Below are 13,166 nucleotides of genomic sequence, written 5' to 3' on the forward strand. Positions count from 1 at the left end.
CATTGCGGTTTCGTTGAGTTGTATTTGTACAATCGGATGATAATAGACTTGAACTCTAACTTGATCTCCAGGTCCTAATGAAATGCATTCTCACACTTTGTGGGAAGCTAAGGAAGACATTGCTGAGGTCCCTCCTGAGACATTTACATCACTTTTGACCACTGCTGAAGGGCCAGAAAACTAGAGGTGAACTAGTGTTGTGCTATTATTTAAAAAGGTCAACAAGGTTATGCTCGACAACTAAAGGGCAGTGAGCTTGATGTCAGGGGTTTGCCAATTTCTGGAGGGATTTTGAAGGATAGTATTTACCGGTGATTGGGTAGTCAGAGACTGATTGTAGGTAGTCAGCATGGATTCATGCATGGCAGATTGCATCTCACAAATCTGAGATAATTAACTCATTTGATTACATGTTCAACTTGCTTTTTTCTCTATTAATGTAAGATGCAACAGCCAAGCACTGCATTCAGTCTATTAACTGATATTCAGTTTTAGGATTTTGGTTTTTAGTATGAAGATAAAAATAAATACAAATCATCATTTATCAATAGTAGAAAGTCAGAACTCAAATTGAAGGGCAACCTGATGATTGACAGCCAATTCTGTGGCATTATCTGCTGCAACCTATAAATAGCAACTAATATAACTTAAACAGCTCACCATTAATTCTGACTTGTTGTCAATGGGGCATGAAGACCAACTACCATAAAAATCAGCTGAATTGCAAGCATAACAAATTTCCACAGGTGACTTTGGAATACAGGATGCTGAGACCCAATAACTTGGAGTTTATAACCATCAACCTTCTCCTCGTGATCTGGAACTAAAAGTATTGGGAACTGAGCTCAAGCAAATTAAGAGCTAATTTTAGGCAAATAGGGTTTAGAATTTATTGCAGTTACATTTGGCCACAAACTTTCTTGCATTTTACATGTTTGAGAGCTGAAGCTAGGTATCCCATCCAATGCAGGAGGTCACTGACATGATAAATGAGCAAGCAGCGATGAGATTTCAACTAGTCAGACTGAAAGGACTCAGTCTTGCCAAAGAAATCATACACTCAAGTCAAATAATTCATAGAACATAAAACATTGCAGGAACAGAAATGGGGCAGTGAGAGGATAAACAAAACAGGAAAATAAAGAGAAAAACAATATTTCTCACAATAATTAAAATCTGAAGGAGTGAGTCACTTGTAATTGCAACGCTTCAGTTTGGTATTTGTTTAGACATCATGCTGTTAAAAATTAATTTACTCCAGAATGGACCAACTCTATTTTTCTGTAAGATTTAGGGGGCATGTATCATGGAAATATCACAATTTCTGTGTTGGAATGCCAACAAGGCACTGTTAAAAATCAAGGCCACCAGTATAGCATATCTGAAAGCAATTTACTGATTTGTGTGTTTAAGGAAAGCCAATATTAAGTTCAGCATTATTCCTCTCATAGAAATACAGATTTTCATGATAGGGAACACCATTTCCAACTGATTTTCCATTGCACTTATGATGGCCTCACTGCAAAGGAAAAGGTGAGGAATGAACTGACTTTCAGAATGACGATGTGATATCATTTAGAGTGAAGATCACTGTCAATAGTTTACCAGGCACACCAAGAAATCCTTTTGTTCTTTTACAAATTTTGTGACCATTATGGTGAAAGGCCTCAGTAAAAGGCAATCTTTAGATTTCTTGGTGTGACAAGGCCTCTGCCCGAATTCTGACTCATTGGGGAATAAATCAATCTCAGGAAATCTGTAAAGCGCCATAGACAACCTTTCAGATACAGTTCTTGGTTCACTTTTTTACTTGAGAAAAAAATCAAATCAATTTTAAAGTGAGAATTGTAAGTTCTATGAAGCAAATGTCATTTGCTGGAGAAAGGACATCACACATATGCAAGAACTGTTAATCAAAGCATGTTTACTTAACGCTACAAGAGAAAAAAAAGATCCTTATGGGTTCTTGGCACCAAGATCCTTAAATAAGGAACTTTAAAAAAAAATAATCTAAGCATATGGTTTGGTATTGAAGGCATATGGCAGCACAAAACTGCTTCACATCATCATACACAATAGATTCATAGTATTTGAGGAAGTTATACCACAGATGCCATTCAGTTCATTGCACTCTACCAATAAAGAATTATTTAGGTAAATTCTTTTTAACGTTACTCAGCATGAAGCATCCACAAATCTTCAATCAAGTCCTTAATAGCCACAAGGAGAATTTCTGCCTCCATCTTTTAGTTAATTACTCTCACCACTCACTGAGCATTGTTTTTTGTGCTTTTGGTTATTAGCTTCAAATATTGCCCACTAGTTTTTAAATCTCATTGCTAAGAGAACCAAGTCTTTACTCTTCGCTATGGGTAGCATCCTCTTAATTTTATAACGCTTAAATAATTTTATTCAAAACCTCTTGTTAGGGAAAAACAATACTGTTTTAGTCAAACTCCTCAAAACTAAATGCTCCATACTTAAAACATCATAATCCAAACATTTTATGTGATATTGCAAAGTTGTGAGTTACTTCTATTACAGTAGAATAACTTTCAAAAGCTTTCTCTCTTAACTCACTGTGAAGTTGTTCATGTACATTACAGCACACTACTGGCCATTTGGCCCACGATGTTGTGCTGACCTACTCAACAAACGAACCCTTCCCTATGTCACATCTTAACCCTCTACTTTTTTTTGCATTCATGTGCCAGTCTAAGAGTCTTAAATGTTCCTATCACACCAGCCTCCACCACTAACCCTATCAGTGTTTTGCAGTTACCAACTACTCTCTGTATAAAAGACTTACCCCTGACATCTCCCCTAAACATTCCTCCCCTCACCTTATACAGATGCCCTCTGGTGTTTACTAGTTTTGCCCCGAGTCAATCCCTCATAATCTTGCAGACCTCTGTTAAGTCACTTCTCATACTTGTTCACTCCAAAAAAAAGCCTTTGCACTATTAGCCTTGCCCCTTAAGCAGCGTTCCCTCTAAGCTGCGCGCGCGGAGGAAATGGTCAAGTGCAAAAATGCACACACTGTTATTTTGTGTGTGCATGTATGCGTGCACACAGAGTGTTAGTGCGTGCTTGTGCACGCACAGCTTAGAGCGAACACTGCCCAAAAGACAGGTTCACCAATCCAGACAATACCCTGGTAAATCTGCTCTCCACCTTGCCCATAGTTTCTACATCCTTCCTGTAAAAGGCCGACCAGAACTGAACACAACATTCCAAGTGTGGTCTAACCAGAATTTTATAGAGCTGCAACATTACCTCATAGCTATCATTAAATAAAATCCTTGAGTGTTGATTTAGTGGCACTGTGGTCCAGCATGGGAATAGTACTAAATTAATGAAAGCAATATACTCCCTGGATAATAGAAGGTTAAGCAAAATATTAATGGGAGCACACAAAGGGATTTCATAACTGCTCCAGCATTTGTTAAATCAGAACCAGACTATTCAGAATCAACACAATTACCAAAATAATTAGGGCAGATTTTTTTTTTTTTTTTAAATTTCACAAGTTATGATCTGTTATGTGGACCCTAACTCCCCCAAGCCTAAAGCCCTGCAAAAGGTAGTGGACACAGCCTAGGACATCACAGGCAAAACCCTCCCCACTATTGAGTACATCTACAAGGAACCTTGCCATCGGTGAGCAGCAGCCAGCATCAAAGACCCTCACCACCCAGCACACGCTCTGTTCTGGCTGCTGCCATCAGGAAAGAGGTATAGATGCCACAAGGCTCGCACCGCCAGGTTCAGGAACTGCTGCTACCCCTCCACCATTAGACTCCTCAGCAATAAACTCAGTCAAGGGCTCATTTAAGGAGATTGGCACCTTTCATCTCTGTATTGCAGTTTGTTTATATTTATTTATGTTTACATGTGTACATCATGTACAGTTTATTTTGCACTATCAATTAGTGGCAATTATTTCTTACCCCAGGAAAAAGAATCTCAGGGAATAAATCTGAATCTGAACACGAAATCCTCTGGCTTAGACTATCTGGAAAAGTTATAGAAGCATGTAATGTAAGCACAAGGAGCTAAATTGCTTCATTTTGGACTGATTTAATAACATAAAGCAAATAGATGCTGCTATCTACAACCTAGGAGAAGGCTGCCCACCACTATACAGCTCACACTCACTCACTGCTTGAAGTAACAATTCTTTTGGTCTTTTTTCTGGGTAGTTGCTGACCCTTTTACGGGACAAATACCAGAGTATGTTATTGATTTCAGGGAAAACAGGAAACTGTAGGATTTCAAAACAGCAAACAGGAAAATGCCAGCAGAGAGCCAACATTTTCCTGAAGTTTAGAATCTCAGGAGTAAGCAGAACTTTCTGCATAGTCCCGTGAGCACCCATTTGTTTTTGATTTCATTTTTATGCAAGGGAGAGGGTCAGTGAGTAGATCTGGTCTAGAACTTACAAAACAGATTTGTGATCTATTATTTTGCACCATGATTCACCAGTGGATGCAGTCCTTTAGCAAGCACTCCACACAACAAATGTACAAATGACATTAATGTATCTTCACTGAAATATACCAAATGCACCTCATTAACTGCATTATTTATTTTATTTCGCCAAATACTTACAACTCCGAATACAAAGGAGGCAATCTTCAAAAGAAGAGGCAACCATGTCAGAAATCACGATTCTCCAAATAGAAATAAGTTATTTGAACAAAGAAAATTTGCTTGTTCAATAATTCACCCATTTAGGGCTGAGTTTTTAAATCCAGCTTTGCACCTCTCCCCAAAAAGATCACCCGGTTTCTTGTGGGGAGAGTGGATATACAATTTTACACACAATGTATCATAACTGTGTAGACAGGTGGGGTCAATCTGGGATTCTTTTTCTATACAAATTTATTTATATTCCAGTTCCCTTCAAGGACATTATCAAAATCTCCCACCGACAATGTTACATTCTCATAGGTTTCCTTGTCCAGTGATTGCTCAAAACAGGGGGGTAAATCCATGGCAGCCATCTCAAGACTCTACACTGGGAGCATGTAGAGATCAAATAAAAATGGCAAAAGGGATTCATAACTACTCAAACTACCCACCAAATACCACCCTCCCCACCCCATCAGCCCACATGGCATAAAATTCTTCAGCTGTCTCAGAGCTACAAAATTGGAGTGAAAGCTGCCTCAAGGGACAACTGACGAAGAGGTTTGTCCACCTTTTCAAAGAACTACTTTGTTTTCCATTCATTAAGGTCACCAATGAAGTTCCCATAATTGGATGTCTGTAAAACAAAAGCACTCACTGTCTGTCTTCTTCGACAAGTGAAATTCTTCCACAGTAACAAGCCCAATTGTGTCCGGAAGCTAGCCATGTCTTCTGAACAGCTGTACCAATAGCAGAGAGACTGCTCTCATTCACTGAAAGAACAAAATAAGAATATTATGTAAAACCCAAGTGCAAACTTCTCTCCACGTTGGCAAGCTTAGCAAAAGGTCTTCAGTAAGCAGTTCCAATTAATGAGTCATTAACAGCCACATATTAAGCAATATCTTCTAGGATTGCAAAAGATTGTAATCAGTTATACCTTGTCAGCCAATGAGAACCATCCTAACGTCTTTCCTTCTCTATACTTCGCCTGTGTGTGAAGTTGTAGGCTGCAGATTTGTGCTAATTATTTAAAACATCACACAATTATAATAATCTTTCCTGTAATATCAAATGTCACATTGTGCATGGAATTTATCAATGGAATGAGTTTGCTTAGCACTGATCCTTTCTACAGATCTCCACCCTATAGAAAATAACATATTAGCACAAAGCTGTTACAGTATCCTGAGCATGGGTTCAAATCCAGCACTGTCTCTAAGGAGTTTTTACTTTCTTCCATGTCTGTTCCAGTCTCCTCCCACCTTCCAAAAACATATGGGGTTTGTAGTGAGAGCGTACACTTTTTCGGGCAAACAGGTGTGGTAAAATTTGACAAACATCAATGAGACAAATCAATATTGAAGCCTGTCAATAGGAGCCATTACTGATTTTTCTTATAGTCTGTTGGAGAGAAGTACAGAAGAAACCAACTAAACTTGACTGGTTCAGAGGGAAGGGATCTTGAGCAGTCTCAAATGGGACAATAGCCAAAGAAAAAGGTTGAGAATGGCTGCCTAGGCAGCAGTAGTGAGGGGTTTTAAGGAATCTTTTGCACATTTTGAGAGGGAAGGAATATTATGTTGGTCCAAAAATGAAATATCCAAAATTACAAACATGTAGAAACATGGAATTAAAACATCTAAAATTGTCCAGCAACCAATATTTATGCTGGTCAAAAAATCTAGATGAAGACAACAATCTTTGGACCCATGGAGCACTAAAGGAAATGACTAAACACTGGAATATGGAGAAAGGCTTCGAAGAACAACTCCAAGAGGGTACCTAGGCTGATATTTATAGAATGGGGGCATGGCAGCCATCGGTGGAGTAAGGGAGTGCAAAATTCCCAGAATTAGAGCTTGCTCACTAGGACCTAAAGCAATGATAATCTCATTGGTCTCCTCAAGTTCTTTCCACCATAAGCTGATGAATGACTTGATGCCCTCAACGTGCACAATTGAAAAGTCAGATGGAAAATTGGAGTCCAGATTATAAAGGTTTCACTTTATCATTACACTTTTTTTAATGAACAAGTCATAAATTTTCAAAGAGATATAGCATGGAAGTAGGCTGTTGGGTGCATTGAGTCTACACTAAGAAGCAACCACCAATCCTATAAAATTCCATTTTTTTTTTTAATTCTCCCCACATTCTCAACTCACTGAAGATTTTACCTACACACTAGGGGCAATGAACACTGGCCAATTAACATGCCATCCTGCATGTGTGGGAGAAAGCAGAAGAATCCAGTGATCACAGAGAGAACGTGCAGCACCCAACGTCAGGACTGAACCCAGTTATGTGGTGCCGTGAGGATCTGTTTTTGGTTCTCCGGTCCTGCCACTTTCATTGAACATGTGGTGACCAGTGTTGGTTAAATACCATAAATTTAGATTCAGATTCAGCTTGGAGCAACAAAGTTTCCCTTGGATTTATTGTATTCTGCAAAAGATCGATCCTCAGTGCTGAAACTAATCAACTTTCACAAAGTTTTGCCAAATTCCAGAATGGATACTAGGACTTTGATGAAATGTGTCCATTTGTTTCACACAGTATGTGCCAACCTCAGCTGAAAATACAACAGGAACCGAAACTTACCACAATATCCTCAGTTAAAGAGGATGGCATAAACAACTGAATGTAGAAGTTAGGCCACTTTAGGTCCTTAAACCTGTTTCACCATTTAACCATTCCTTGATCTGACTGTTATAAGCACATTCTCATCTCCCCATTGTAAGGATTCATCCCTTGCTTATCCTTGCTTTAATCTTCAAGATACTCAAAGATTGTTTCCACTGCCTTTTGAAGGGAATTCACATTTCAAAATTATCCTGTATATCCTACACCTAAGACTCCAGTCACCCACTCCCTTTGATTCTTCCAAACAATTTAGATGTTCCCATTCACTTTCGAACTATGCACAAGCTGTGTGTCTCATTTTTAGGAGCTGTAAGACTGTGATATTTGCTTTCTGCATGGGTTTAAGTTTAGCATGTAATGCAAGCAAATATTTGTTTAAATTGGATCGGTTTATTAACATTTGATCACAAACACAGATCTGACAAATAAGGTTACATAAATGGCTTTCTCATTTTCAGGGAATAAAAGATTTTACTGGAAAATTCTTCGAAAAACCTTGATATGAAAAGTGTACATTTAAAAAAAAACATTTTAGACTAATCATTTGATCATTGAGCAAATATTCATTAGGGTGACTTTCTACTGACTTTCATCTGAATGCAGAATACAAATCAGACTGAAATTTCTCAAGTTTTACTTTCAATGAAGGTTGAAATGATTGGAGCAAGGCTATTTGGAAAGGAAATCATGAAGCAATATTTTCATAAAACCTGATCTGGAATTTTCTCTCCCAAAAGGCTGGGAAGGCCTTCAGAGCTAAGAGTGATGGAGTTTTGTTTGGGGTTGTTGGATAAATGGAGTTGCACATCAGTATTAATGTGATAAAATGGCAGAACAGACTCAATGGATCGAACTGTCTACTCCTGTTCTTATATTTAAATCGGACAACCTTCACTTTAAATTTTAACTTGCTAAAGAACATCTGCTACTTCCAAGACTAAGCAAAAACAGTAATTTCTTTAGACCTTGCAAGCAATGCAGAAATCCAAGGTACGGAAATAGGAATGACTTCTAAGAGAATGCTTCTTCACTCAGAGAGTAGTGGTTGAGTGGAATGATCTTCTGGAAGAGGTAGTTGTAGCAGGGTCAATTCTGATGTGAGGGGGTTGGAGGGTTATGGGCAGGGAGTGGAACTTCATGAAAATCAGTGCGGACGAGAAGGGCCAATATGCCTGTTTCCGTACTGTGAATGGTTATATGATTATATGATTAAAGTCATCAATACAAGCTGGAAGGTGAACAAGGCAGTTCAGTCACCAAACCATTACAATGAGCTGGTTCCAAAAGTCGGTTTGAAACTTCACAAGAAGGGGGTGACATGGACAATCTTTTAATTTGCATGAGGGAGACTTTTCTTTTGGCTTTTCTCCCCCCAATGTAATTGTACAGGATAAGGACCTTTGTCAAAACCCTTGCACTTGAAGTTGGTTTGGATGCCGAGTTAGTGGAAGTACTGCATTGGAAATATTGAGAGAGGTGAAGTTAATCCTTTCACTTCAAGCACAGGGTTCACTGAAAATGGACCACAGGCACGTTGACTAAAATTATTCTTTGGCTTATTTAGACATCCTTAGTTAGTCACTATTGTCATCACAGAATTTCAACTTGTCTCTGGATCAAAAGAACAGGATCATGCTCTTGAGCCTGGCAGCACAAAAAAAAATGCTGCAAGTGTCAGAACATTTGAAGGTTTGCAGTCAAAACATGTGCTCAATTCCAAACCATCATGGCAGGTTGTCAAGAAGATTCACTGAATTACACCTAATATGGCTGAGAATTAAAATCAGTTTGCTTCACACCAATGGGCATCAAACTCTGGATTTGCAAAATATATGCAACTCAATACCACACTAAATTTAATGATCATCTATCCAAAATAATCACTTTACAGTTATATATTTAAGTTATAAACAAAAGGGGTGGCACGGTTGGTGCAGCAGTTAGCTCAACACTTTTACAGTGCCAGCAATCGGGACTGGGATTCGAATCCTGTGCTGCCTGCAAGGAGTTTGCATGTTCTCCCCGTGTCTGTATTGGTTTTCCCCGGGAGCTCTGGTTTCCTCCCACCGTCAATTGGTGTAAATTAGGCGGCACAGACTCATGGGCCGAAATGGCCTGTAACCGTGCTGCATATCTAAATATAAAATTTAAATTTAAAGCAGAACACATCCCAATGTAGAAGGTCAGATCCAGACCAGATTCCAGAGACCGACATAGAAGGGACAGTTCAGGCTTTTCATGGAAAATCAATTATCTATTTATTTATTTAATTACTTTAACTAAAGGGGAGCACTTTATGCAACACTGGAAAACAGGTACATATTTATCAGCTGCCCATCTTCTTAGGCTGGCTCAAGTTGGACTACCAATTCAGCATCGCTCATTTTATACCTGGCTTAGCGTCATGGAGATTTACAGGACAGAAACAAGACCTTTGGCCAACTTGACAAATAACCTCCAATCAGAAATCAAGCAACAAAGTCAGTACACAAATACTTGAAAAAAAATAGCAAAACGCAGCCTTGCGTGCTGACACCATGTTCTTCTAATAGATCACCTCCTGTACTTGTGTTACTTTAACACAAGCATTCAATTGCTCTGGACTATGGACCTTTACACGAACGTGCGGCTCTGATAAATTTCAAACAAGCAGTAATTAAACAAACCACAGTTTATTCTCATCGCTCCTGATGATAATGAAAATAATACAGATCACATTAGAGTATAACAAAGGGCAGGAGTCATTTTAAAAAATCCACTTTTTTTTTTTAAGTTAATGAAGGGATAAAATAGCCATTTGCAGGTCATAATACGACCTGAAATATGACGAGGAAGAAATAGCATTGGCAAGTGTCAAAAATATTCTGTCTCAGAACACAACTTCCATCATTTTCGAGCTTGTAACAGTGGCACAAGCTTTCATCAAATTTATGGTTCAAGAACAGTGAAGACACAATTGGCAAGCAGTTATTGACATAATCTCAAGTACAATAGGATGCCCTCCACCTCTAGTTATATCACCACTAAGGTACATGATCCAATCGTATATAAAAGAATGTCAGAGAATATGCTGGGACCCATGTTGCCTGCCAGTAAATTCTTTGATTTTGGAGTCATCCTGTGCAAACTTTTGTTCTGGGACTATTTCAATTGGTCTTAGCAACTCACCAGAAACCTATCACCGACTACATATTAGACAAAGCAGCAGTGGATTCCTGGGCTTCTTCAATTAGTGCCATTGACTATTCCTTATTTTACTTACTGGATAAAAGTGCTTTGGACAAGGCAAATATTTATTGCCCATTTTGGAGGGGAATTGAGGCTCAATCATTTGGAATTCCACATGGAGGCATTTACAAGTACATTTGTATCTTGTTTAAATAAATTTGCTGGAGTTCATGATCACTCTTATTGATGCTGGCTTTTCATTTATAATTTCAAATTTTCATTTCTTTATTTATTCGTTTGAATTTAAATCCACTACCTTACACATGAGCTGAATGTCTGACTAAGGACAAGCTTATCGACTCAATCCCCTTCACCCCTCAACAACTTCTACAGGTTCCCCATCAAAACCATATTTGCTGGATGTATCATAACGTGATATAGGAGCTGCTCTTCAAGGTCAGAAGCTGCAGAAGGTACTGAATGCAAGTCAGGACATTATGCAAACTTCCTTCCCGTTCCTGGACTCCATTTACATTTCTCACTGACTAGGAAAGGCAGCCAGCATACCAAAGGACATATCACACCCCAGTGAAACACAATAGGCTGCAGACACTGATTATAGTCCAAACACACCGGAATGCTGGAGGAACTTAGCCAGCCTTATCCCCATCTATAGGGGACAAAGATGTATTGTTGACATTTTGGGCCTGAGCCCTTCCTCAGCAGGCAGAGGCAGGGGTGGGGGGGGGGGGGTGGGAGTGAAAAAAAAACAAATCAGGAAAGGAAGAAGCAGGATATATTAGAAAATCTCTGAATTCAAACTATGGGGGATGAATCCAGACCAACAAAAGGTGATAATTGGATGTGATCAGGGACTAAGAAGTCGATACTAATGCCATCCGTTTGGAGGGTGTCCAGTCGGAAGATAAGGTGTTGTTCCTCCAATTTATGGGTGGTCTCAGTCTGGGAGTACACAAGACCATGGACAGACATGACAACAACAGAACAGAATGGAGAATTGAAATGGGTGACCACTGGGAAATCCACGCTATTGTGGTGGACAGAACTGAGGTGCTCAACAAATCAGTCTCCCAGTCTCTCCGACATAGAGAAGACCACAGAAAAAGCACCAGATGCAGTAGGTGACTCCTGCAGATTCACAAGTGAAATATGGCTTCTCTTGGAAGGACTGTATGGGGCCCAGAATGGTACTGAGGGAGGAGGTGTGGGCACAAGTGAAGCATCTTCTGCAGTCATAGGGGTAGGTCCCAAGGGGATGATTGATGGGGAGAGAGGAGTGGACAAGGGAGTCACAGAGGGAGCAATCCCTGCAGATGGCAGAGAGGGTAATACGTGTCTAGTGGTGGGATCACTGGAGGAAGATATGTTGGATGCAGTGGCTGGTTGGGTGGTAGCTGAGGACAAGAGTAATCCTGTCCTTGTGTATGGGGGCAGAGGAGGCCAGGGCAGATGTGTGGGTAATGGAGGATATGCACTGAGTTGATGGTGGTAGAGAGAAAGCTACATTGTTTGAAGGAGGAGGACATCTCTGATGATCTGACATGGAAGTCCTCATCCTGGGTGCAGATGTGACAGAGACAGAAGAATTGAGAAAATTTAGATTCTCTCAATTCCTTTGTGTCCTATAGATGCTGAAAAGACCAGCTGAGTTCCTCCAGCATTTCACTACCACACCCTAGACACTCTCTCTTTTCCATCATCCCATCAGTAAGAATGCTTAAGAGAGGGAACACACACAAAACCAGGCTTAAAGAAAGTTTCTTCCCTACAGCATCAGGCTCTTGACTGATCCCAAAAACAGTGCTATCATTCTACCCTTGCTTCGTGCTAATCGATCCGTCATTTCATTGCATTCCTATATTCTGTAAACGGTGTTCTTTACATGGCAGCATTTAATGTTAGAGATAATATATTGGTCTGTTTGCAGAAAACTTCTTTTCATTGTACTATTTTGTGCCAAATAAACTGAAATGATAGCGAGATTTAGCTAGCGTCCAATTACAAGTAACTTCACTATCTGAGAAGCATGTAGATTTCTCCTTAATATTCCATTTGAAAGACGCCACACTAAATCATGCAATAGACTTTCAGTGTTGCACTGGTGTACTAAATCGACTGTTTAGTGTGAGCCCTAGGAACAAATCTCACACTTCCCCCATTCACTGGATGGCAGTGGTGTCAATGGTCACCAATACCACTGGGATCAGTGCCAAGAATTTCCCAGGAACTGACAATGACATAATCCAACCATGCAGTCATGGCCACCAACGTCTTCATTATCATTACCACTTCCAAGAGCTCTCTGCATAATTTATTCCTATTTTAGAAAATGAATTTGGCCACAAATTGGCTGCTTCCTGAGCCAAGGCCTGGAAAGCATCCAAAATGGTCTGATGGAGGCAGAAGAAAATGGCCAAATTCACCCAAGCTAACAAAATGGAGAGAAAAATCATCTCAGGGAATCTTTCCTGGACCTAACACACTAATGTCATTGTGAAGAAAGCACATCAGTGCCTTTACTTTCTCAGGAGTTTACAGAGGTTTGGTACAACACCAGAAACCATGACAAATTTCTAGAGGTGTAGGGGAAAAGTGTGCTGACCGGCTGTATCACGGTCTGATATGGGAAACCAACACCCCCAAGCGTAAAGCCCTCAAAAAGGTAGTGGATACAGCTCAGATCATCACAGGCAAAACCCTCC

At 39.7% G+C, this 13,166-nt stretch overlaps 1 protein-coding gene across 2 annotated transcripts in view; it reads right to left on the reverse strand.

Annotated features, from left to right (window-relative positions):
- The window catches only part of LOC138757003 (phospholipid-transporting ATPase ABCA1-like), a 154,152-nt gene that overhangs the window by 117,746 nt on the left and 23,240 nt on the right, over window positions 1–13,166 (reverse strand). For both annotated transcript variants that reach the window (XM_069923574.1, XM_069923563.1), the window contains exon 2: window positions 5,291–5,405. In XM_069923574.1, the coding sequence (XP_069779675.1) occupies window positions 5,291–5,359 (69 nt within the window). In that variant the 5' untranslated portion in view covers window positions 5,360–5,405. The remainder of the gene's footprint in view (window positions 1–5,290; window positions 5,406–13,166) is intronic.

This window comes from Narcine bancroftii, chromosome 1 (assembly GCF_036971445.1).
Source record: "Narcine bancroftii isolate sNarBan1 chromosome 1, sNarBan1.hap1, whole genome shotgun sequence".
NCBI classification, from domain to species: domain Eukaryota; kingdom Metazoa; phylum Chordata; class Chondrichthyes; order Torpediniformes; family Narcinidae; genus Narcine; species Narcine bancroftii.